This window comes from Chiloscyllium plagiosum, unplaced genomic scaffold, assembly GCF_037043375.1.
Source record: "Chiloscyllium plagiosum isolate Xiang-an unplaced genomic scaffold, Cpla_swu_hap1 HiC_scaffold_37, whole genome shotgun sequence".
Classification (NCBI taxonomy): Eukaryota; Metazoa; Chordata; class Chondrichthyes; order Orectolobiformes; family Hemiscylliidae; genus Chiloscyllium; species Chiloscyllium plagiosum.
Window position 1 is genome coordinate 31954698 of NW_028270175.1, and position 27425 is coordinate 31982122.

General features: G+C 45.1%; 1 protein-coding gene across 1 annotated transcript; it reads right to left on the minus strand.

Annotated features, from left to right (window-relative positions):
• Positions 1 to 1435: 1435 nt before the first annotated feature.
• cunh1orf50 (chromosome unknown C1orf50 homolog) lies at positions 1436 to 27257 on the minus strand. Its single transcript, XM_043675610.2, has 5 exons — positions 26867 to 27257; positions 20245 to 20360; positions 6872 to 6958; positions 3243 to 3374; positions 1436 to 2648 (listed from the first exon to the last, which is right to left on the minus strand). The coding sequence occupies exons 1-5, from the start codon at positions 26910 to 26912 to the stop codon at positions 2415 to 2417; spliced, it is 615 nt and encodes a 204-aa protein (XP_043531545.1). The 5' UTR covers positions 26913 to 27257; the 3' UTR covers positions 1436 to 2414.
• Positions 27258 to 27425: the final 168 nt, after the last annotated feature.

A 27425-nucleotide genomic window follows, 5' to 3' on the forward strand; every position in this document is an offset into this window, starting at 1 on the left:
ACACACACACACACACCCCAATAACTCCCCTCACCTAGCTTCACCAAAACTCAAGCAGCTTGACACCATCCAGACCAAAGTAGCTTATTTGATTGGCATGCTTCAACATTCATATACTCCACCATTGGCACATACACATAGCAGTATGAGCCATCTGCAAGGTACACTGCAGCACCTCATCAAGGCTCCTTCAATAGAACCTTTCAAATTCATGACCTGTACAACCTGGAAGGGCAAGAGCAGTCGATGCATGGGACCATCCCCAACTGAAAATTCCCATCTATCATAAACAATCCAGACTTGTGTATCTATCACTGTTCCTTCATTGTCATTGTCAAAATCCTGGCACTACCTCCCTAACATCACTTTGGACTTTCAAGCAGCTCATCATCACCCTCCCAAGCAATTAGGGATGGCACCAAATAGTGACCTCAGCAATGCTCATACACCACAAACAAGAGCATCATGCTCGCGCAGTTCAGGTTGGCTTGACAATATGGCTCCTTCTCCTGTGACCTCTACAAATCTGCTTCAGCACCAATCTCAGAAAAAATCTCAGTCTGCACTAAGTGCTTTTGAATCCCTGTAGAAAGGAGAATGTGAGGACTGCAGATGCTGGAGATCAGAGCTTAAACACCAGAGGTGTTCTCTGAAACGTTCCGCACGTAGGCGGCCTGTCTCCCCAATGTATAGGAGGCCGCAGCGGATGCAGTACACACAGCACCTCTGGGACACCCGCACCAACCAACCCAACCGCCCCGTGGCTGAACACTTTAACTCCCCCTTCCACTCTGCCAAGGTCATGCAGGTCCTTGGCCTCCTCCATTGCCAGACCATGGCAACACGACGCCTGGAGGAAGAGTGCCTCATCTTCCGCCTAGGAACCCTCCAATCACAAGGGATAAATGCAAATTTCTCCAGCTTTCTCATTTCCCCTCCCCCCTCAACTTTTTTCAGTCCCAACCCTCAAACTCAGCACCACCTTCTTGACCTGCAATCTTCTTCCCGACCTCTCCGGCCTATCACCTTCACCTTAACCTCCTTCCACCTAACGTATTCCCAGCACCCCTCCCCCAAGTCCCTCCTCCCTACCTTTTATCTTAGCCTGCTTGGCACACCCTCCTCATTCCTGAAGAAGGGCTTATGCCCGAGATGTCAATTCACCTGTTCCTTTGATGCTACCTGACTTGCTGCGCTTTTCCAGCAACACATTTTTAATCCCTGTAGAAACCCTGACTGAAAATTCCGTGTGGAATTGGGGCAGAGTTTGCACCAATGCCCATTAGGATTAGTATGAAACTACTCCAATTTATTTTACCTTGTATCAACCACTGGCCCTTAGGTAAAACTACCACATTGTAGCTATGTTGAGCTGTTGTCTATGATGTCACACCCATTCTGTAATAGGCCAAACGTTTACTTCTCTCTTTGATCGTCAGTTTTCAAAACTCAAAGTTTATTTCCATTGTAGAGGGGATTTCAGTAAACTGATGGCTGTGTGAAACACATCAGTCCCTTCACACACTACACAGCATTAGAATCACAGTTTCCGTCACTGCATGGGTTTCTTTCGGGCGCTCCAGTTTGCCCCCACAGTCTAAAGATGTGCAGTTTAAGTACATTGGGAGGAATTTAGAGTATGGAGCTTAAAGGGTCAGGGTCCAATCGTTTACGACAGAGTTTCGGAAGAACCTCTTCACTCCGAGTTGAAAGTCTTTGGACGTGTCTACCACCGAAGGTTGCAGATGTACCATCGTTGAATAGAAGGCAGCAGGACAGATTTTTGGTTTGAGAGATATGGTAACAGGCAGAAAAGGGGAGCTGAGATAAAAATCAGCCATGATGAATGGATGGAGCAGACCTGAGGGACTGTATAGTTTCCTACTGCTTATTTTTAATATTCTTATTTCATAACAATTAACAATAGTGATACCTTTGGGGTGAGCAATTTATAACCAGGTCCCTTGTTATCACATTCAAAGTGCAGGTAAGTAAAATAATAACTTAGTCCAATTTGCTAATTTCATCTGTGTATCTGAGAACCTCAGGTGATTATAACTATTTGTGTTGTTTGGCATCATGCAGGAAAATGAAACCTTCCCTTCTTAACCAGGTTTGCTGTCGCTGATATTAGCAGGTAAATGCTTATTGTTTCCTTATGCTCATCCCTGGTGTGTTATTTTATACAACGCTGCTCCAATTCCTATACATAGAATACTACCTACCCTCTGATGTAAACAAACAAAAGGGAAATCAAATGAAAATATCAGTGTTAGCGCGCAGTCATTTCCAGGCTGTGTTGCTGAAAGAAATGGAACCATGAATTACAAAGAAATAGGCATGAAACAAGGTTTTAAAATTATCCCGCGTGACTGTCAGAGAACTCGGTATTTTCTGGAATCAAAGCCGCTTTTTCAGGAGGCGTTTGGATCTTTGTGGCTGTTCTTGCTGGCAGGGAGAATCATTGGCTCGAGTCCGTGGAAGTTGGGCTCTGTGTTGTGTGGCAGTGTCTGCTGCTGGGTCAGGAGCTTCTTAATGAGACCAACTTCGGAATCTCTTTTCTCTATCTCCTCGTACGGTGTCCATGACATGTCAGGCTGCAGCTTGTACGCACCAAGGAACTCATGAGGTGGGCTCGGCCCCCAATCCTAATGTGAATCATAAATAAAGAACAGGTTGAATAAGAAGATCAAGATTTGAATATACAACAACTTTCACAGCCTCAGGTCATTCCAAAGCACTCACGTGCCAAGGAAGTACTTTCAACATTGAACAGTACAACACAGGAACAGGCCCTTCATCCCATTATGTCTGTGCGGCCCTAAACTAATCCCATCTGCCTGCATATGGTCTATATTCCTCTATTCCCTGCCTGTTCATATGTCTCTTAAAATGGTGCTACCATATCTGCTTCTACCACCTCCCCCTGACACGACATTCCAGGTACTTGCCACATCTGTATAAAACACTGTCCTTGTACACCTTCTTTTCATCTTCCCCTTCTCACTTTAAACTTATCCCTCCTCTTGTTTGACATTTCCATCCTGGGAAAGAAACCTACTGTCCACCCTACCCATGCCTCTCATAATTTTATGTACTTCTGTCAGGTAACCCCTCAGCCTCTGACACTTCAGCGAAAACAAACAATCCAAGTTTGTCCTTATAGGTCATACACTCCAAGCCAGGCTGCAATACATGTGGATCTCCTTCCCTTTCCTTGGAAATATTTAAACCCAGCTGACCTTTGGTGAAAGGATGGAGAAGTACCGCTGGCCAGAATCCCGCCTGTACATGAAGTACACTGTGCCTGGCTTCTTCACAACATTGCAGGCAACGTGATGGAGATCTGCATCCCTCTTGGCCTCTTCCAGGACCTGGACAGAATGAAATGTTACACCAGATCGGATCATTGAGGAGCAGTACTATAAATGATGTTGCCACTGATAGTGAAGATGGGAAAACACTAAGCATAATTCATGTCAATGTAAGAGAAGCTGAAGCAGGCGTTCTGGCTGTTTGGGATAGAGTTCCAGGATTTTGGCCCAGCAGTGGTGAAAGATGCTGTGTGACCTGGAAGGGAACTTAGTGACGGTAAGGTTCCCAATGACCTGATGCCCATGTTTTTTCCAAATGCTGGGAGCTCAGTAGAGTCCAAATTGAGGGGCAGCAGGCCACTTAATAGCTCATGGGATCTTCACAGGCAGCCTGCAAGAAGCTTCAACTGTTTTACCAAAACAGCATCTTCCACACATAAAACCTTTTAAAATATCTGATAAGGTGATAAAAGTCTAGCTATACTAGTCCTGTTAGGCACTGGAATCATTGCTTGTGAAATCAGACATTCCCAGTGTAGACAGGAACAGAAGACAGGGAGTAGGGCACAGAGATGTGACACTTGAAACAGCTCCACAAAGGCTGGTATCCCGTCACCAAGTCACCCTTTATTTACATTGCTCAATGTATGATACTGACCCAGTTAGCACAGCCAGCTCTCAGAATGAGCAGAGTCCTTGATACTCCTGTTTCTACCTGTCAGCCAAGGCTCCCTGATTGGACCAGGTTAACAGCCCCAGTCAGGGAACTTGTTTAATGATGGCATGGTGTGCAATCTTCTCCTCATTAGCAACTCTGCAGGAGCTTTCTCTGTAGTTGCATGAGGGATGGTCCTATAATCAAACAGGAACTGGGAATTTGGTAAAGCTGTAGGCTGTTTCTTTAAGCCTGCCTTCGAAGTTTGGATTGCTCTTTCCACCAGACCATTGAACGATGGATGGTATGGTGTTGTCCTTACATGCCAAATGCCATTCAACTTTAGGAAATACTCAAATTCACTGCTGGTGAATGATGGCGCGATGTCTGTGACCAACCCCACTGGGAATCTGTGTATTACAAAAGATGCAGCTTTTCAATCATCACCCCTCCCCCGGGTTTGATGAATGAACTCTATACACTTCTTACCACTTTGAATAGGCGTCCACAGTGACTACAAAACGTAGAACCCAAGAAAGACCAGCATTTTCGAGGTGTAACCAACTCCAGGGCTTACCCAGCTAGTCCCTCAAATGTCAGGGTGGGGGGAGCTGCTGCAGTAATTTTTGTCCTTGTTGACACTCTGCGTACTGCCCCACCAATACGGCTACATCGGCATCCAATCCTGGCCACCAGCCATAATGTCTTACCAACATCTTCATTTTGGAAGCCTCTGGATGATCCTGGTGGAGATCAGCCAGTACCTGCGGTGACCTTTGATCACTGTCATTCCCCATAATAATATGCTGCTCTCTGTGATGACCTAGTCTCACCGGATCCAGAAAGTTTTCAACTCTGGTTGTGGTGGCCATTGTGTTTCCCCCATCACCAGCACCTGTTTTGGTTTTGCCAGGATGGAATCTTTCTGTGTCCACAATCTGATATTGTCACGGTGACCAGAAAGATTTAAACCAGAACAGACTCTTCCAGGGGTGGCACCACCGGTGGTGCATCCTTCAGTAGGATGCAACTCAAAGCATCTGCATTTGGACTTGGCCCTCTTGGATGATGTTCCAGTTTGTCATTGTACACACTCAGAATACGAGCCCACTGCTGGATTTGACCTGCGGTTATGGGTAGCACAATCCTGTCCTCTTTAAGTAGCCTGAGCGGAGGTTTCTAATCCTTTACTATTGTAAATTTACATCCAATGGTACTAGTGGAACTTCCTCACACCAAAGATGACCGCCAAACCTTGCTTCTTTATCTGGGTGTCTTTGCGTTTGGCATCAAAGCTCAGGAAGCATACAATATTGGGCGTTCTTCTCCGTTGGGCCACTGTTGAGCTGACACTCCCCCGATGCCACATAGGAAGACATCGCATTCTCTTGGCCATTGAAATATCTCCACAAAGGCCAGTCTTGTCACCGAGCCGCCCTTCATTTACACACAATACATGACACTGACCCAGCTCCCTCAGCCTGCTCCTGGAGTGAGCACAGACCCTGACATTCCTGCTTATACTTGTTTAAAATTATTTTTTTCTTTGTAACATACAGGCCCCAGGCAGCAACAGCAGTGGCCCAGGCAGAGTCCAGGCTGCAGCAGCAGCAGCGATGGTGGTGGCTGCCAAATAGCTTGGCATAGCTCAAAATAAAGAAAAAACAAACACAAACAAACAATAAAGAAACCCAAACAAAAAAGAAACAAATATCTTTCCTAAACAAAGGGGGAAAGAGACAAAGAAACGCCTCTTCTCCACCTCAGTACGAGCAGGAGCACACCGACTGTAGCAACACTCCTGCTTACATCTGTCAGCCAGGGCTCCCTGATTGGACCAGGTTAACCAGGTTCACCAAGCAGGGAACTCATATTCTATGAGGTCCACTTGGCTGACCTTGTTGCAATGAACATTAAGATGCTGCATTCAGGGATGTGGCACTCAGGAATGTGAAGAGGAGAGGAGACCTTGCCAGGCTATAATCTCTCACACACTCTGTATAAATTGGGTGAACAAAATACACAAAAGGTGGAATTTAAAGTTCCTTATTTTGGGAAATGGACCAAGAATTAACTAAAGAATGTCAGCAAATGTTTAGTCGACTTCATCTTTTGCCCTTTCAGGTTTCTGAGTGCTGGGTTTCAGTGGCCCTGGTTTCCAAAGTCACGCCTGGCACAAGAGGCTGGTCAAACCGCCCGTTGCCAAGACCTTGGGAACTCATGGTGCCAGGTTGAAGACTAAAGAGTATCTCTCGCACATAAATGCAGTTTGCATTTAAATAATGACCTTGTTGTAGTTAAGTGCCCGAAGACAAGTTTGTTAATTCAGGCAAACTGAATAAAAAAAAACTATTAGCACAGACGACCAAAAGAGATAGTCTTAAAGCAGGAGAAAGAAGCGTAGAGGTGATGACGTTTGGAAAGGGAGTTCCGGACCTCGATGACTAACGACAAAGTCACCAGAGACAAATGTAAATGATGCTGTTGGTGAGCCTGGAGGTCAGATACCATCATTTTGTTCTGATTGCCAACAGTTTGAGAGCTCGACCCACCCTGTCCCCAAGGCCCAGACATTGCTCAGTCTGTGTCCCAGTAAAACACACTGACAATGGAGAGGCCAGCCATCAGCAAGTTAAAATTACAGTTGTGATCCCTGCTATCCAAGTGACCCCCAATTCTATCTGGGAATGTGGACGAGCCGCATTTACAATGCCTGTGCATAGGTCAACCTAGAACCATATTAAATTTCCTCTTGCTTCCTTTCAGGCATCTGTCAGAACCGGGTTAACCAAGTGAGGTCAAGGACCTGAAGAATTGGGACAAGACTAAAAATAAAATGGCACGGGTGGTGGTGGGGTGGGGAGGGGGGCGAGATGATACAGAACTCGAAGACTCCTCTCACCTTTCGGGCTTTCTCTTGGAGATACTGGATTTGTTCAGCGATCACAGTCAGTCTATTACAAGCATTGGCGTGTACAAACTCATCCGCCTGGAAATACAAGGACTTACATTTAGTGCTGTAAGAGTTTGAAGTTCACCAAGGCATTTTGTCCCACATTGGTCTGCCAGCCTGAACACTGGGTAGCGACCATCCCCCAGCCAGCAATTCACCCATTCCATTAGCAAGTAATCGTACACACATGAACAGGCCATTCAGCCCCTCCAACCTGTACTGCCATTCAACCGGATCATGGTTGATTTGTGATCTAACTCCACCCACCTGCTTTAGTTCCATAACTGATAATACTTTTGCCGAACACAGGCTTGAAATTCTGAACTGATTGCGACAGCCCTTTGGGGTCATTGAGTTCCACATTGTTCAAACCCTTTGTATGAGCATACGCTACTCAATATCACCCAGAATGATGTAATTTTAAGGTTATTTCAGAGCTTGTAAAACAAAACAATTCTGCAAGTACCCAATTCATTCCCTTGTCATCCACCTATTGTGGTTTACTGTAAACATGGATTTGGTATTTCAGAAATACTGAGGCAGCTCCCCACTCTGAGTCAATGGTCTATTTTCTGCCCACAGAAAAGACTCTGAGCTTCCAGGTGCCTGCCAGTTTAACACCCCATCCTGTTCCCTGGCCAATATCTCCGTCTCAGGCTTTCTGCAGTGCTCCAGCGAAGCTCAGTGCAAATTGGAAGAACAGCACCTCATTTTACACTTGGGGATCCTGCAGTCCTCTGGACTCAAAATTGAACTCAACAACTTTAGGTCTTGAGCTCTCCCATGTCCTTACCTCAATCCCCACGCAACAGCCCTTGTTATCGCATAGTCTGCTATTACACACAACCCACTGTTAGCCACTAACTGTCCCCATTACTAGCTATTCACCCTCCTTGCCAGATTATTATCCACTCCTTTGTCCAACTGTTTTTCTCTCTCTTTGTGCTCTATCACCACCTATCGTTTACTCCTCACCCCACCCTACCTTCTGCATATACTCAACATTTTCCTAGTTATCCTCAGTTCTGAGGAACGGTCTCTGGACCCGGAACGTTAACTCTGATTTCTCGCCACTGATGCGGCCAGAACTTTTCCATCAATTTCAGTTTTTGTTTGGGTCTAATTTCTGCACTGAGTTGAGAGACTGGGAGCAAAGTATAATGTAGGGTTTACAACTGGGCATGGGGACTCGGGAGGAGGCAGAGCAGAGGATAAACAATATAACCAGCCGACAGAAAATGCGTGTCTGAGCAACAGGATTTACTTGGGTCATCTGCCAATTGAGCAGGCCCACACATGGGGAGGGGGTAAAGCAGCTGGTTCAACATGCAGCCACCGCAGTTTGTAAACCTGCTCCAGCGAGGGCGGGTTCATCACCGGGGAGTTTTTGAAAAGTTTTTCTTCTTTTCCCACTTTTGCGACCGCATGCAACTGAAAATAAAAGCAGATTGGAAAACACCCAAAGTACATAACAGCGACAGAACAGAAACCTTCAGCGCCTTCACACAGAATTGAAAAGCAGGACAGAAGGAACATCAAGAGATAAGATCAGGGAGAGGCTGGGAGGAATTTGATGTTATCGTTGATGCAGCCTCAATCTCATTTTAAAAAGGGAATTCAGTTTGCATCTGAAAAGCTCATTTTAATTGGAACAGGAAGTTGTATTGAGAAGAGGTAGTTCTGAGTTTGAAACCACACAGTGGTGCAGTGTACTGGGTTAGTAATCCAGTGACTAGCTGGTCCAATGATCCATAGAAACAGAGAATAGGAGCAGGAGTAAGCCATTTGGCCCTCTGAGCCTGCTCCCCCATTCAATATGATCTTAGCTGATTATCCAACTCAGTAGCCTGTTTCCCTCTCTCCCCATAGGGCAAGCCATAATGTGGAGGTGCTGGTGTTGGACTGGGCTGGACAAAGTTAGAAGTCACACAACACCAGGTTATAGTCCAACGGGTTGACCTGAAATCAGATGATGAAGGAGCAATGCTCTGAAAGCTTGTGATTTCAAATAAACCTGTTGGATTATAATCTGGTGTCATGTGACTAATGATTTTGTCCACCTCATAGGGGGAGTCTGCTCCCCTAGAGACCTTGAGTTGATTTCCCATGGTAGTTACAAAGATAAAAAAAAGGTGGAATCAATAGCCTAATGCTGTCAAATGTGCTGATAAAATCCAACTAAGTTTTTAGGGATGGAAAGCTGATGTACTGCCCTGGTCTGACCTGTGTACAACGCCATAAACCCACCTGGACATGCTCCACTCTGTGAAATGGTTTAGAAAACACTCAGCTGTATCAGCTAACACGGCATTAAGGAAAGTCCTTTTCAGGGATTTTGTGATGAATGTGAAATTATAGCCTTTTCAGTCATTGATCAAACCCCAAATATAAGTTTGAAGAGGAGGCTGGATATCCCTGTTGACTGAAAGCAGGACAATTCATTGTTAGTAAATGCTTTAGGCACGAACAGGTCACAGCAAGATTACGTGCCATTTTAATCAGAGGAACATCAATGGTTGCTACCTCATCCAGTGATTAATGTATAACAGTCTGTGAGCCAGAAAACAAACCCTGGGTGGAGCCAGAGTACCTTCATAAGCAGAAAGTATACCACAATGGGAGTTGCCATTTCAGTCAGTTGGTTGGAAGCTAGGAAGAACAACAGAGATTCAAATCTTCTGTTGTTGAGCATTCAAACTATTTTAATTATGCTGCCAATCATGCAAGTGCTTACAGGTCAAGGATATTCTTCACAATGGATTTGCAGATATAACAATATTCACACATGGCTCTCCTCAAATAAAGTTTGAGGAGAGGAAGTAGGAGCAGGAATACCTCAATCAGCTTCCACTGTCATTCACTACAGTCATGGCTGATCTACCTCAGCTTCACTTCCCTGCACTATCCCCATATCTGTAAGTATCCAAATACCTAACAATCTTTGTCTTGAATATACTTGACGAAGGAGCAGCGCTGCGAAAGCTTACACTTCCAAATAAACCTGTTGGACTATAACCTGGTGTTGTGTGATTTTTAACTTCGTCCACCCTACTCCAACACCGGCACCTGCACATCTTGAGTATACTCAGCAACTGAGCTCTGCAGGCTTGGTGAATTCCAATGATTCATAGACCTTTGTGTGTGAGGACATTACATTTCTGAGACTGTGACTCCTACTTCTAGACACACCAATGGGAAATTCTCTCTCGGCACCTTAACTGTCAAGTCCCTTAAAAAAATTCATACGTTCCCACGGGATCACCTCTCAGTCTTCTAAATTCTAGGGAACAGAGGCTCAGTATACTCAGTTCCCATTCTAGTTAACATGCCATGCTGTTTCCTCAATGCAATAGTCTTGCAATTCAGAGCTTCATCCGGATATAAAGCCTAAATGTTTCAATGCAAACTGTTTAAAAGCACAGGCAACGTCATTATCATGGGGGTTCCATTATTCTATCAGTTCTTGTTTTACAACTCCTTGTCTTAACCCCTCCTCAAAATGGATGACAATGGCAAGACTGTTTTGAGAAGATTTGTAGCTCAGGTTGAGGTTCTGGATGTAGGTTTGCTCGCTGAGCTAGAAGGTTTGTTTTCAGACGTTTCGTCACCATTACTAGGTAACGTCATCAGTGAACCTCCGGATGAAGCTCCGAATTGCCAAGACTACTGCATTGAGGAAACAGCATGGCAGGCACTTAGGAAGATGATCAAATGATCAATGTACTAGGGAGGTGATAGCCTAGTGGTTTATCACTTAGCTACTAATCCAGAGACCCAGGTAATATTCTGGTGAACCCAGGTTCAAATTCCACCACCAGCACATGGAGGAATTTGAATTCAATAAAAATCTGGAATTAAGATTCGAATGATGACTGAGAAATTTTTACTGATTGTTGGAAGAACCGATCTGGTTCACTAATGTTCTTTAGGAAAGGAAACTGCTGGCCTACATGTGACTCTGAACCCACAGCAATGTGGTTGACTCTTAACTGCCCTCTGAGCAATACATGCTGGCCTAGCCAGTGACCCCCACAATGATAAAGAGGTGGAACAGAGGGCTTCAACATCCCAAACTCTCTGGTAACCATGTGATTGCCTGTGAGATACAATTATGGACTTTAGCTCAAAGCAAAGTGGGGGTCATTACCAAATATTGTGTGTCCTAAACACTTCCTTGTTAGTTAGAACATTGAGAGTTCAAACCTCACTGGCACCCTCTACAGTAGCTGACCTCGACTGACCCTTCTGTGCAGTTTTGAAGAGTTCAGGGAGATGCTCCCTCTGCCCTTTCCGGTGATTGCTAAAGATTAAGGGAATACAGTACAGGCTGTCCCAGTGTCCTAGAGCACGTGCCTTTCAATCTAAACACAATGAAGTTCTATATTCTACATAACCAGTCCTACATGACAGTAGCAACTACATATTTAAATGGGTATAAATTGATAAAGTCATGAAGGACACTATATAAATGCTGGCTCTGTGTACAAATTGAATGATATATTTGCCTACATCGTTGTATGTGACACGCTCTGGGATGTTCTGAACAGACGATAAGTGAAGGTTATGTTCTTGCCTTTCTCTGCGTGATTAGACCTGCTCTGCATGACTGTGGAGAGAGAAAAGGAAGTTTCACTTCTGCTTAAGAAGCCGTTTGAGTCCAGCGCCTGGCTGACAAGGCAGACATACACCCGTTCAAGACTTGAAAGGAAATGCACCGCGGCTTGCAACAAACCACCGGAAACCAGAAGTCGGGTAGTGTTATTTTTCATGTCCAATCATCAGGTGGCAACGGTAGCTCAGAAGGGTTTGTGCTCGCCTCTGAGTCAGAAAGTTTTAAAACACACTCCAGAAACTGAAGCAGAAAATCTAGACTTGTGTCACATTGACTGATCGCCACTATGATGGAGAGGTGCTGATATCAAACCCAAGGCCCCAGCTTGGGACACATAAACAACCCCCCCCCCCCAGTATTCTTTCACAGAGGAGCAGGTGAGTTCCCATCGGTTTCCTAGCTGGTACTCAACCTGCAATCAATATCACCAAAAACAAGTGATCTGGTTCTTTAATTACATGGGAATTCGTAGGAGTTTGCTGCATGCAAATTAGCTGCACGTTAGAAAAGTGACAGGAATGGAGGTTTGTTCTGAAGCAATTTGATACCGAGAGATTGTGGAAGGTGCTATATAAATGCAGGTCTCATCCCTTCTTCAAATAAATCATATCAGCAGTCATAAAAGGCCTACCGGTTAGTTGGTTTGAAAGAACAGGATATTGAATTCAGCGGTACAATCTGTAACACAGTCATACCTTATCTCTGTTAAAAGCCTAGAGTCCACTTCCTGATTGTCACACTTCAACACAGCCTGGATATCATGTTCAGTTCTGTGTGTCCTTGTATTTTAAATGCTAGGTGGCAGTGTTGCTTTTCCTAGATGCATTTCCCAGAACCATTGCTGTAGGTTGCATTTCAGGTTTTATTTATGAAGTTATATTGTGCATTATATTTGTTTTCTCTTTCCTAATATGGAGCTGTGCAGCCTCAGGTTTCACACTTTCTGATCCATTCAAAATCTCAGGGCTACCCCGGTCCACCCCATCTCCCACCTTGTTCCTCAGCTACCAACTCCAAACCCTTTCCCCACCAGGGTAACCCTAATGCTCTGAGCTTAGGGCCCTCAGGAATCCAGAATCAAATGACAAAGAGGAACACAATTATATTTTTAAATAATTTGCATAAAGCCTTTGATTCAGCTCCTTCCTCTCTGCACATTTTAAGTAATTCTCATCAGTCATTTTGTCACCTTCTTCCCTTGTGTTAATCCAACACATTGTCCATAAAATTCCAAAGGCATTTCTGTCCATTAGGTCAAAGTAGTTGGTGATGTATAGTTTGAGGGTAGCAACTTCACCAGCGGGGTACGTCTGCACTGCACTCCAACCATTTAACAAACTGAGCTAACCCACACTGCACCTCACCCTCCCATATCCAACACTTTCATTATTAGCCTAACTTGGAAGCTGAGTAAAGAATCATTTCTGATTTGTAAATAAAAGATGGGCATGTGACCTCAATATTTATATGTGCACAGGGTACAAAGAACAATATAGCACAGGAACAGGCCCTTCGGTCCTCCAAGCTTGCAATGATACATTTTGCCCTGCCATACTCTGTCTTCACTTACAGGATCAGTATCCCTCTATTCCCTTCCTATTCATGTATTTGTCCAGGTGCTTCTTGAATGCTGCTATTGTGTCTGCTTCCACCACCTCCTCTGGCAGCGCCTTCCTGGCACCCACCACCCTTTGTGTGAAAAACATGCCTCACACATCTCTTTTAAACCCCCCCTCACACCTTGAACCTGTGTCCCCTAGTAATTGATCCCTCCACCCTGGGGAAAAGCCTCATACTTTCCATTCTATCCATTCCATTCACCACCTTATAAATTTCTATCATGTAGTCCCTCAGCCTCCTGCGTTCCAGTGAAAACAATCCCAGTCTATCCAACCTTTCTTCATAGCTAAAATCCCTCCTACCAGGCAACATCCTGGTAAACCTTTTCTGTACCTTCTCCAGAACTGGTGACCAGAACTGTACACAATATTCCAAGTCTGGCCTAACGAAAGTTCTACAAAGCTGCAGCATAACTTGTCTATCCCTATACTCAATGCCCCCTCCAATGAAGGCAATCATGCCATAGGCTTTTTTTACTACCTTATCAAAGACTGAATCATCATAGAATCCCTCCAGTGTGGAAACAGGCCATTTGGCCCAACAAGTCCAAAACAACTCTTTGAGGAGCATCCTACCCAGACTCACCCCACTAACCTATAACTCTGTATTTCCCACCTAACCCATATTCCTGGACACTGTGGGCAATTTAGCATGGCCAATCCACCTAATCTGCACATCTTTGGACTGCAGGAGGAAACCGGAGCACCCAGAGGAAACCGACACCGGCATGGGGAGAATGTGCAAACTCCACACAGTCACCCAAGGCTGAGACTGAACCCAGATCCCTGGTGCTGTGAGGTAGAAGTGCTAACCACTGAGCCATATTCAATGATCTATGGACCTGCACAGCCAGATCCCTCTGTGTATCAGTACTCTTCAGGTTTCAGCCATTGTACATGCCTGTGAAGCTGAACATTTTGTGCAGCTTTCAGTTAAACTGCTAAACGAAAAGTCGAATGTGCAAGTATTTCTTTTTCCTCATTCATTCTAGAATCATTCAGTGTTACAGAAATCTAGATGTGTGAAGTATATTAATTTGTATTGTACATGGGCACTGTCCGTTAAAATTAGTGCTCAGAGCTAAAATAGTGTTTTTTAGGAACTTCTAATAGGGGATCTTTAGTGATGATCTCACTGTTTTTATTGTAACCCTCGATAACATTCTTACTGGTATTAAAGGAAACGCCTCTAAATTCTCAGATAACAAGCAATGTATAATTACACTACAAACCTGGGACATTCTTCTAAAATGTAACAGCCCAACTAGTTTGAAAAAAAACTATAGTTATGGAGGGAAAGGGCAGAGGCCTGGGCCTTAATACAGCCAGCCACACCTCTCACTATCACTTTTAACCTCCTGCTGGTGATAAGAGGTAGTACACCGGAGGCATACTTCACTGACTCTCCCTCACACCTACATATTATATTCCACAAGTCCCTGACATACGACTAGCCATCGCAGCATACTGTCCTGTTTGCCTTTGTTTTGATCCATAACCACCAACCTTTTCATACGCTCGGTTCGGATGGTAGCACCCTCTCCTCTGAATCATAAAATTCCCAGGTTCAGGTCCCCATTCAAGCCTCCTGTGTGATACTGAGGGAGGGCTGCATTGTTGAAAGGGCTGAAATTTAGCTAAGATACTAAACTGACACTCGATCTGCTTGTTCGGGGCTGGGGGGACGGCGGGGGGGGGGGGGGGGGGGGCGGTTGTAAAAGATTGCATGCCACTGTTTTAATAAAGAGCAGGGGAGTTTCCCCAAATACGGGAACAAACATGATGGACTGAATGGCCTCCTGTGTAATGATTTGGTTGTTTTGTGACGTACCTGATGATTAGTTGCCCCTCAATCAACAACAGAAAAAAAGTTACTTAGTCGTTGACATCTTAACATCTGTGGGAGCTTGCTGTGCACAGCCTGATATAGTGTTACAGCATCAGAAGTTCCTCATTGGCTGTAAAGACTTTCGAGATGAAGAGCAATCTAGACTCAAGACTTTAGCTTGTTCCCTCTCCATGGATGCTGCCTGACCCACTGTGATTTCCAGCATTTTTTGTCTTCAGTTCAAGACCTTTGAGAGTTTCACCAACCTTGGTTGTGAAAATGTAAATTGCCACTGTCCCAGAGGACCACTGGTCTCTTATCAGAGAAAAAGAGAGACAACTGGTGGAGGGTTTCACTGTGTCTCAGGGGAAAAGGCAAGGCTGAGCAGGTAAGGTCTTCATGGGGACTTCAGACAGTAGGAGTATTGAACCCTCACTCTTTGCGTTCCTCTGACGTGCAAACCAGCAATCCAGCCAACTTAGCGAGCTGCCTCCTACTCGTTATATAAATGCAGATCTTTTGTTCACTGCAGCCAGCCCAGCTTCTAGCCTTGTGATCCTCAAATAATATTCTCATGTTTAGTTATTCTCCAGATCAACACTGGCCTCATTACCACTCTCATTCCTTTGCTAACTTAAGGACCCATCATTGGATGTTCTTGCCCATGGAGTTTTTCTTTCTGCAGCAAAAGTGCTTGATTACCAAAACCCTCAAAAATACTTTGGAACAAATTACTGCAGATGCTGGAATCTGTACTGAAAAGAACAAATGCTGGAGATCACAGTATGTTAGACAGCATCCATGGAGAGGGAGCAAGCTAATGTTTTGAGTCGAGGTGACCATTCATCAGAGCTCTGATGAAAAGTTATTTGGACTTGAAACGTTAACTTACTCTCTCTCCATGGATGCTGTGTGACCCACTGTGATCTTCAGCACTTGTTGTTTTCTCAATACAGTCTCCTCAAAAATGCTTGTCAGATTGTAACGGATGAAGGACTGAGATGAAGTGTCCTCAACAATAGGAGCCCCAGTTCTGAGCGCTGGGCTATGTTGATTGGCAGTAGAAAGATACTGTACCACAGTGGATAAGAAAGGGGTTGTTAACAGAGTGACAAGTAGAGTTACGCTCTGATTGTGAGTATTCATGGGCCCAGTGAGCAAGAACACAGCACAGAATGGCAATAACACCATGTCATAAGCCATGGCTACTTTCAGAGTGTATCCCGAGTCGCAGCAGGGATAATTGTATTCAGTCTCCCTCGGCTAGGTTAGAGACATTACTCTTGGTCTCACTGTTGAGGAGACCAATATAGATTGTGATGCTCAGGCCCCGGTAATGATCCCACTGACAATCCACTTGTTAGGTTTTGCTAACTTGAAAATACCCCACTATCCTGACCAAGTGCTCTTGGTTGGGTAGACAAGGCTTCATTTGTGCTGATATGCTTTCCCTAACTTCAACGAGCACTTATCTTGAGTATCTGTAGCACTTAGATCATAAGAACAAAGGAAATAGAAGCAGGGACAAGGCCACTTAGGCCTCAAACCCTACCCTATCATTTAACAAGATCATGACCGATCTGGCCCAGGCCTCAACTCCTCCTCCACACCAGTTCCTCATCGTTCTTAACTTTCTGATACTTCAAAAACCTACCTTTAAATACTTTCTGTGATCTAGCCTCCACAGATCTCGGAGGAAGAGGATTCCAGACATTCAATGCCCTCTGGGAGATAAACAAAAATGCTTCACCTCTCAGTTTTAAAAGAATATTCCCTTTTCCATAACTGTGTCCCCTAGTTTGAAATTGATCCTTTTCAACACCCACCCTATCAAGCCCTCTCAGAATCTTGTATGTTTCAGTAAGATCACCCCTCACTCTTCTAAACTCTAACAAATGCCTCGGTGGTGGGCAAGGTGTTGGAGGGAATGCTGAGGGACAGGATGTACATGTATTTGGAAAGACAAGGACTGATTGGGGATAGTCAACATGGCTTTGTGTGTGGGAAATCATGTCTCACAAACTTGATTGAGTTTTTTGAATAAGTCACAAAGAGGATTGATGAGGGCAGAGTGGTAGGTATGATCTACATTGGCTTCAGTAAGGTGTTCGACAAGGTTCCCCATGGAAGACTGGTAAGCAAGGTTAGATCTCATGGAATACAGGGAGAATTAGCCATTTGGATACAGAACTGACTCAAAGATAGAAGACAGAGGGTGGTGGTGGAGGGTTGTTTTTCAGAATGGAGGCCTGTGACCAGTGAACTGCCACAAGGATCAGTGCTGGGTCCTCTACTTTTTTATCATTCATACAAATGATTTGGATGTTAACATAGGAGGTATAGTTAGTAAGTTTGCAGATGACACCAAAATTGGAGGTGCAGTGGATAGCAAAGAAGGTTACCTCAGATTACAACAGGATCTCGACCAGGTAGGCCAATGGGCTGAGAAGTTGGAGTTTAATTTAGATAAATGTGAGGTGCTGCATTTTAGGAAAGCAAATCTTAGCAAGACTTATACACTTAATGGTAAGGTTCTGGGGAGTGTTGCTGAACAAAGAGACCTTGGAGTGCAGGTTCATAGTTCCTTGAAAGTAGCTAGGACAGCGAAGAAGGCGTTTGGTATGCTTTCCTTTATTGGTCAGAGTACAGAGTATCGGAGTTGGGAGGTTATGTTGCAGCTGTAGGCCGCTGTTGGAATATTGCTTGCAATTCTGGTCTCCTTCCTATCAGAAGGATGTTGTGAAACTTGAAAGGGTTCAGAAAAAATTTACAAGGATGTTGCCAGTGTTGGAGGATTTGAGCTACAGGGAGAGGTTGAATAGACTGGGCTGTTTTCCCTGGAGGGTCGGAGGCTGAAGGGTGACCTTATACAGGTTTATGAAATCATGAGGGGCATGGATAGGTAAATAGACAAAGTCTTTTCCCTGGAGTCGAGGAGCCCAGAACTAGAGGGCATAGGTTTAGGGTGAGAGGGGACAGATATAAAAGAAACCTAAGGGGCAAAGTTTTCACGCAGAGGGTGGTATGTGTAGGGAATGAGCTGCCAGAGGCTAGTACAATTACAACATTTAAAAGGCATCTGCATGGGTATATGAATAGAAAGAGTTTGGAGGGATATGGACCAAGCTCTGGCAAATGGGACTATGTTGGGTTGGGATATCTGGTCGGCATGGACAAGTTGGACCGAAGGGTCTGCTTCCGTGCTGTACATCTCTATAACTCTGTACAGGCCTGTCCTGTTTATCCATTCTTGATAAGTTAAACCTATTCATCCCAGGAATCAGCCTAGTAAATAGAATCAGAGAGTCATACACGTTTACAGCATGGAAACAGGCCCTTTGGCTCTACTTGTCCCTACCACCCAGTTCTCATAATTAAACTAGTCCCATTTCCCTGTGTTTGGTCCATATCCCTCCATACCTATTCCATTCATGTAACTGTCCAAATGTTACTTAAATGACAAAATTGTACTCGCCTCCACCACTACCTCTGGCTGCCCGTCCCGAACACTCAGCACTCTCTGTGCACTCTTTGGGACTCCTCCCACCTTAAACCTATTCCCTCTAGTTTCAGACTTCCCTACCCTGGGGAAAAGCTGTTGATGATCTACTTTATCAACACCTCTCATGATTTTCTGGACCTCTGTCAAGTCATCCCTCAGTCTCCTCCCCTCCAGGGAAAATAAACTGCTGAAACTCTCTATCCCAATCTGCTTGTCTTTATCCATTTCGCTGCACAGTGCCCTTGACTTTTCTGTTCACGTTTCTAAACCCCAACCTTTGAATCTTTCACTGCCCAAATAATTTGATCACTAGGGCACTGATCCCAGTTTCGTTTTACCAGAGCATGTCACAAACCAACGCTTTGCTCATGAACCACAACATTCCCAAGCCCCACACATCAAAAACCCTTTCTCTTACTCCACTTATGTCATGATATATTCAACCCGTTGAATCTCATTATGCATGAGCTTCTGTTTATTAATTCAGAACCAGGGTCCTCAAACTCCCTCTGCAGAACCTCATTTTTGGTTCTGCCTCGGCCTTTAGTTCTCACGTGGACCACGACAGTTGCAATCCTTCTCCTCCCCCCTGCAAATGCATTTTCCACCATGAGGAGGTACCTTCCATTGGCACAATCCTGCAGAGTCTTTGGTTGCAATTATAGAGAACAGGTTCTAACCCCCTGTCTATAGCGTCATTTATCACCACCACATTCTGGCCTTCATAACAAGAAGCAAAGAGGTTCTTCTGCAGCTGCACAGGGCCCTGGTGAGACCGTACCTGGAATATTGTGTGCGGTTCTGGTCTCCAAACTTGAGGAAAGACATTCTGGCTATTAAGGGAGTGCAGCGTAGGTTCACGAGGTCAATTCCTGGAATGGCGGGACTGTCTTATGTTGAAAGATTGGAGTGACTGGGTTTGTATACCCTTGAGTTTAGAAGACTGAGAAGGGATCGGATTGAGACATATAAGATTATTAAAGGATTGGACACTCTTGAGGCAAGAAACATGTTTCCGCTGATGGGTGAGTCCCGAACCAGAGGACACAGCTTAAAAATAAGGGGTAGGCCATTTAGGACAGAGATGAGGAGAAATTCTTCACCCAGAGAGTGGTTGGTGTGTGGAATGCTCTGCCCCAGAAGGCAGTGGAGGCCTAGTCTCTGGATTCGTTTAAGAAAGAGTTGGATAGAGCTCTCAAGGATAGTGGAATCAAGGGTTATGGGGTAAGGCAGGAACAGGATACTGATTGAGGATGATCAGCCATGATCATAATGAATGGTGGTGCAGGCTCAAAGGCCGGAATGGCCTATTCCTGCACCTATTGTCTATTGTCACACTCCATTTCAATGGACTCAAAGATGTACAGCATGGAAACAGACCCTTCGGTCCAACCCGTCCATGCCGACCAGATATCCCAACCCAATCTAGTCCCACCTGCCAGCACCCGGCCCATATCCCTCCAAATCCTTCCTATTCATATACCCATCCAAATGCCTCTTAAATGTTGCAATTGTTCCAGCCTCCACCACTTCCTCTGGCAGCTCATTCCATGACATGGTTGCTCATCCTTCCTGCATTCTTTGGGTCTATGCATATAGGTGAAGGGTCAAACTCCTCCACAACGCTATTCTGGTGCAGGCCTGCTAAGTGTAACAACAGCCAAGATAAACAAACGAGAAACCACAAGTGTTGTGACTCCTGGAGCTGCTGGCTCGGAATGGGAAGGGAAGGTTTGAGAGAGTGGGGAAAAGAGTGCCTACCTTCTGGATCTGCTCTGCCAGGGCTACAATGTCGAGGGGATCTCCGATGCGATTGGTTTGGTAGCTGCTGACCAGCTGCAGGCCAGCAGGGTTGGCATTGCTCTCCACCAGCGCCACTGGAAATGAAACATGAACCAATAAGGAAGTGGAATGGGAATGTGCCCTTTGCCCCCAATGGCTCGGGGAGTAGGGAGAATGCACCACTTCATGTTGGAACTGACTCTCACAGATTGCACTGCCAATTGCTCGCACCACTGGGTAGCAGACCATTTGACACCATTAGCCCCAAAGCCACAGGGCGGGAAATCCAAAACCAGCTGGGTGTCACCTCTGACCTTTGACCCCAACCCATATTTGAACATCATTAGCCTTTTTTCTGGTCACATGGATTGGGATGGAATTGAAAACTAGTCTCAGGAACAGTCTTCATTAACCTATTGCATAAAATCCCGCACGGTTCACTCATGTACTTGAGGGAAGGAAATCTGGTGCCCTTCCCTAATCTGGCCTACACATGGCCTACACCCACAGCAGTGTAGTTGACAGTTTGTGCGAAAATTTGTAGCTCGGGTGCTCGTTGTTGTGGTTCTGTTCGCCGAGCTGGAAGTTTTTGTTGCAAACGTTTCGTCCCCTGGTTAGGCGACATCATCAGTGCTTGGGAGCCTCCTGCGAAGCGCTTCTTTGATGTTTCCTCCGGTGTTTATAGTGGTCTGTCCCTGCCGCTTCCGGTTGTCAGTTTCAGCTGTCCGCTGCAGTGGTTGGTATATTGGGTCCAGGTCGATGTGTTTGTTGATGGAGTTTGTGGATGAATGCCATGCCTCTAGGAATTCCCTGGCTGTTCTCTGTCTGGCTTGCCCTATGATAGCAGTGTTGTCCCAGTCAAATTCATGTTGCTTGTTGTCTGCGTGTGTGGCTACTAAGGATAGCTGGTCGTGTCGTTTCGTGGCTAGTTGATGTTCATGTATGCGGATTGTTAGCTGTCTTCCTGTTTGTCCTATATAGTGTTTTGTGCAGTCCTTGCATGGTATTTTGTACACTACATTAGTTTTGCTCATGTTGGGTGTCGGGTCCTTCGTTCTGGTGAGTTGTTGTCTGAGCGTGGCTGTTGGTTTCTGTGCCGTTATGAGTCCTAGGGGTCGCAGTAGTCTGGCTGTCAGTTCTGAGATGCTCCTGATGTATGGTAGTGTGGCTAGTCCTTTTGGTTGTGGTATGTCCTCGTTCCGTGGTCTTTCTCTTAGGCATATGTTGATGAAGTTGTGCAGGTATCCGTTTTTGGCGAATACCTTGTATAGGTGTTCCTCTTCTTCTTTTTGCAGTTCTGGTGTACTGCAGTGTGTTGTGTTGTGACCCTTTTGAATAGTGTCCTGATGCAGCTTCGTTTGTGTGTGTTGGGGTGGTTACTTTCATAGTTTAGGACTTGGTCTGTGTGTGTGGCTTTCCTGTGTACCCTTGTAGTGAATTCTCCGTTCGGTGTTCTCTGTACCATCACGTCTAGGAATGGGCGTTGGCTATCCCTTTCTTCTTCTCTCGTGAATCGGATTCCTGTGAGTGTGGCGTTGATGATCCGGTGTGTTTTTTCTATTTCCGTGTTTTTAATGATTACAAACGTGTCATCGACATATCTGACCCAGAGTTTGGGTTGAATTTGTGGTAGGACTGTTTGTTCTAACCTTTGCATAACTGCCTCTGCTATGAGTCTCGAGATTGGTGATCCCATGGGTGTTCCGTTGATTTGTTCGTATATCTGGTTGTTGAATGTGAAGTGTGTTGTGAGGCACAAGTCCAGTAGTTTAAGTATGCCGTCTTTCTTGATAGGTTCAGCGTCCTGTTTTCTGTTCTGTATGTCCAGTAGGTTGGCTATTATTTCTCTGGCTAGGGTTATGTCAATCGAAGTGAACAGTGCCGTCACGTCGAATGATATCATGGTTTCTTCTTTGTCTATGTGTATATTTCTGATGATGTCCAAGAATTCCTGTGTTGATTGTATAGAGTGTTTGGATCCGCTGACCAGGTGTTTCAGTTTCTGTTGTAGTTCTTTGGCCAGTTTGTATGATGGTGTCCCTGGCAGTGATACTATGGGTCTGAGTGGGATGTCTGGTTTGTGCACTTTAGGTAATCCATAGAATCTGGGGGTGTTGTTGCTTTCCGGTTTCATTCTTTGTAGGTCAGCTCTGGTTATCTGTCCGTTTTTTTGTAGATTCCTTAGTGTGTTATTTATCCTATTGATGAGTTGTGGTGTGGGGTCAAATTCCTTCATTTGGTAGGTGTTGATATCTGCAAGTAGTTGTTGTGCTTTTTGGATGTAATCAGATTTATCTCGGATGACCGTCATTCTGCCTTTATCTGCTGGTAGTATGATTATGTTCTTATCGTTTCTTAGTGATTTCAGTGCTTCTCTCTCCTTGGTGTTGAAGTTATGTGTTTGTCTTTTCCTTATTATCATAGGTACGACAGTTTGTCTCACTGTTTGTTGTGTCTCTTCTGTCAGTCCATTGTTCCTGAGTGTGCATTCTAGTGCTGCTAGGAAGTCTGCTGTCTTGGCGTCCCTGTGGTTGTAGTTGAGTCCCTTGGCCAGTATTGTTCTTTCCGTGTCTGTGAGCTGTCTGTGGGAGAGGTTTTTAACCCAGGTGTGTGTTTAGTGTCCTCTTTGTTGTGTGTTAGTTTGGCCATTTTTTCTTTTAGTGCTGTTTTTTTGCGGTGTGATGTCCTGTTCTGTCCTATGGTGACAGCCTGTTCTATGGTCCGGGTCCATTCACGATTAGTGGTTTTTGAAATTACCACAAATTCAACCCAAACTCTGGGTCAGATATGTCGATGACACGTTTGTAATCATTAAAAACACGGAAATAGAAAAAACACAACGGATCATCAACGCCACACTCACAGGAATCCGATTCACGAGAAAAGAAGAAAAGAATAGCCAACTCCCATTCCTAGACGTGATGGTACAGAGAACACCGAACGGAGAATTCACTACAAGGGTATACAGGAAAGCCACACACACAGACCAAGTCCTAAACTATGAAAGTAACCACCCCAACACACACACAAACGAAGCTGCATCAGGACACTATTCAAAAAGGGCCACAACACAACACACTGCAGTACACCAGAACTGCAAAAAGAAGAAGAGGAACACCTATACAAGGTATTCGCCAAAAACGGATACCCGCGCAACTTCATCAACAGATGCCTAAGAGAAAGACCACGGAATGAGGACATACCACAACCAAAAGGACTAGCCACACTACCATACATCAGGAGCATCTCAGAACTGACAGCCAGATTACTGCGACCCCCAGGACTCATAACGGCACACAAACCAACAGCCACGCTCAGACAACAACTCACCAGAACGAAGGACCCGATACCCAACATGAGCAAAACTAATGTAGTGTACAAAATACCATGCAAGGACTGCACAAAACACTATATAGGACAAACAGGAAGACAGCTAACAATCCGCATACATGAACATCAAATAGCCACGAAATGACACGACCAGCTATCCTTAGTAGCCACACACGCAGACAACAAGCAACATGAATTCGACTGGGACAACACTGCTATCATAGGGCAAGCCAGACAGAGAACAGCCAGGGAATTCCTAGAGGCATGGCATTCATCCACAAACTCCATCAACAAACACATCGACCTGGACCCAATATACCAACCACTACAGCGGACAGCTGAAACTGACAACCGGAAGCGGTAGGGACAGACCACTATAAACACCGGAGGAAACATCAAAGAAGCGCTTCACAGGAGGCTCCCAAGCACTGATGATGTCGCCTAGCCAGGGGACGAAACGTTTGCAACAAAAACTTCCAGCTCGGCGAACAGAACCACAACAGTGTAGTTGACTCTTAACTGCCCTCTGAACGCAACTGTACCAACAGAACAAACTCCAGAGGTTCAGGAAGATGGCTCAACATCACTTCCTTACAGACAGTTAGGGATAGACAACAAATGCTGACCTTACCAGTGATGTTAATATCCCACAAAAGAAGATGGAAAAGTCTTGAAGAATGGAAATTGTGGGCAAAAGGCAGTCAGATCCCTAGGGGCCATTTCAACATCGCAGCTGACACAGGAAGTGAGAAACTAAACATTAAATGAACTGGTGTGGAGTTCTTAATGGACAAAATGAACACGGGGAGTGTTAGTGCTGTCTGTGTGTGTGAACACGGGGAGTGTTAACACTGTGTGTGAACACAAGGAGTGTTAGCGCTAACATGGGGAGCGTTAGCTCTGTCTGTGTGTGTGAACATAGGGAATGTTCACACTGTGTGTGTGAATACAGGGAGTGTTAGTGCTGTGTGTGTGAACATGGGGAGTGTTAGCAATGTCTGTGTGTGAACATGGGGAGCGTTAGTGCTGGGTGTGTGTCAACACGGAGTGTTAGAGCACAGTGACTGTTAATGATTACTGTGTGTGAACATGGACTGTTAGCGATGTCTGTATGTGTGAACACAGACTGTTAGCAATGCCTGTGTGTGAACATGGGGAGTGTTAGCGCTGTCTGTGTGTGAGCACATGGAGTGTTAGCACTGTGTGTGTGAACACGGGGACTGTTAGCGCTGTGTGTGTGTGAACATGGGGACTGTTACCGCTGTATGTGTGTGTGTGCACATGGGGAGTGTTAACGCTGTCTGTACGAGCGAACACGGGGAGTGTTAGTGTTGTGTGTGTGGTTAAAAATCACAACACCAGGTTATAGTCCGACAGGGTTATTTAAAAGCACTAGCTTTCAGAGCACTGCTCCTTCATCAGGTAGTTGTGGAGCAGGACCATAAGACACAGAATTCATAGCAAAACATTAGTGTCACGCAACTGAAATGATATGTTGAACAAACTTAGATTGCTGTTAAGTCTTTCATCTTTTAGAATGGGTTGTAGGTTTTGGTTCATTCATATGTAAATCCCAGAACTTCTTTTAACTCACATTCTCGAGATAACTTAAGGTTTCAAATAGAAAAGGTGGCATTGCAGCTCAGAAAATGCATTAAAGGTGTGAGGCTAGAGTCTGTCTGTATCCCAATCTTGAGTCAGACTGGTTCTATTTTCAAAGTGGGACTTACAAAATATTACATGGATTGACTGCCTGCAGGTTGTGCATTTTTGAGCAAAATAGAATGTGTCTGCAAATATAGCTCTGCAAATACAAATTCACCCCATAGACTTATACGTGTGTGCGCGTGCACGAGAGAGAGACAGAGAAAGACAGAGAGTGAGTATGTGCGTATGAGTATGAGTGCATATGACAGATTGTGTGTATGCATGTGTGCAAGCTTGGTAAAGTGTGTGTGTGAGTGTGATGGAGAACAAGCCTGTGAGATTGTGTGTGTGTAGTGCAGTGGGATCACCTGTCATGTGACATGAATCCAAAGTCCCAGTTGAGGCCATCCTCATAGGTACCAAACTTGGCTATCAGCCTCTGCTCAGCCACTCTGTGGCAGACAGGAGTGTTCCCTCCCAGTCGGGGAACATTTCAGCGGTCAGGGACATTCGGCATCGGATCTTCGGATGACCATCCCCCAAGGCAGACTTTGAGCTGCTCAGCAACGCAGAGTGGTTGAGCAGAGGCTGATAGCCAAGTTCTGTACACGTGGGGATGGCCTCACCTGGGACCTTGGGTTCATGTCACACTACACTATACACTCTGTCACGCACACATACACACACCCACTTACATACTCACAAAGAACCTATCTCATGCCAAGCATGCACACACTTTACCAAACACACACACATGCAAACACACTCTCTCACACGTACGTGCACACAGATATAAATCTATGGAGTGAATTTACATTTGCAGAACTATATTTGCAGATACATTCTATTTTGCTCAAAAATGCACAACCTGCAGGCAGTCAATCCATGTAATATTTTTAAAATTCCATCTTGGAATAGAACCGGTCTGACTCAAGATTGGGATACAGACAGACTCTAACCTCACACCTTTAATGCATTTTCTGAGCTGAGATGTCACTTTTTTTTTAATAAAACCTTAAGTTATCTCAAGAATGTGACTTAAAAGAAGTTCTGGGATTTACATATGAATGAACCAAAACCTGCAATTCTAAAAGATGAAAGACTTAACAGCAATCTAGGTTTGTTCAATATATCACTTCAGTTGCATGACACTAATGTTTTGCTTTAAATTCTCTTGTCTTATGATCCTGGTCATAAGACTACCACCTGATGAAGGAAACAGTACTCTGAAAGTTAGTTCTTCCAAGTAAACCTGTTGGACTATAACCTGGTGTTGTGTAATTTTTAACGTTGCCCACCCCCAGTCTCCTCCACATCATGTGTGTGTGAACACAGGGAGTGTTAGTGGTCTGTGTGTGAACACAGGGAGTGTTAATGGTCTGTGTGTGAACACGGGGAGTGTTGGCGCTGTCTGTGTGTTACCTGCCCTTGGACCCTCTCCAAGTGGAGCAGGACTTAAATAAGTAGATTTGAAGTGAATACCGCGGTTGCTGGCCATTCTGCTGTGCTATCGTTTTGTCAGAACCGTTGCAGTCTCAGCTAGCTTCAGATTGACACCACTTCGCATATATATATATATATATCCCCTGACACTCGATATCCATCATTGAGGCTTCTCTCTTACCAGCCGAGCTGTTTCCCGTGTTGTCTTCAGGTTTAGCCTGGTTCATGGTTGCTGTCAGTCCTGACTCTCTGTGCTGCCAATCCTGCCCCACTCTGATTACAAACTGCTGCTTCAGTCTAAAGGTCCTTGCCTGCCCTCCGACAGAAGCTGTCCTCACAGCTCCTAGAACAAAGCAGCAGCTCTCAGCTCTCTCCGCTCTGTGACCATGAGTCTGAACGCCTTGTCAGCGAGGGGGCCCTCACAGAAAGCCAGCTGTGAAAATTGTATCCATTGCGGGGATACCCCGAAGCTGGGAAATCGCTGGGGGCTGTGATCAGGGCAGCGATAGGCACCCTCCTGTATAACTTTGTCTTTTATGTCACAGACACACGTGTTCTAAAGCTCACAAGAGCAACAGAACAAATAGATCAGCCCCGAACGCAGGCAATTCAACCCAAGCTGACGTGTGCAGACAGAGAGCATGCTGCATACTGTACAAAACATCTGTGTCACTTCGTTAACTGAAGTGGTAAATAATACAAGCACTTGAATTTATATAGCACCCAGCACACGCCATTCG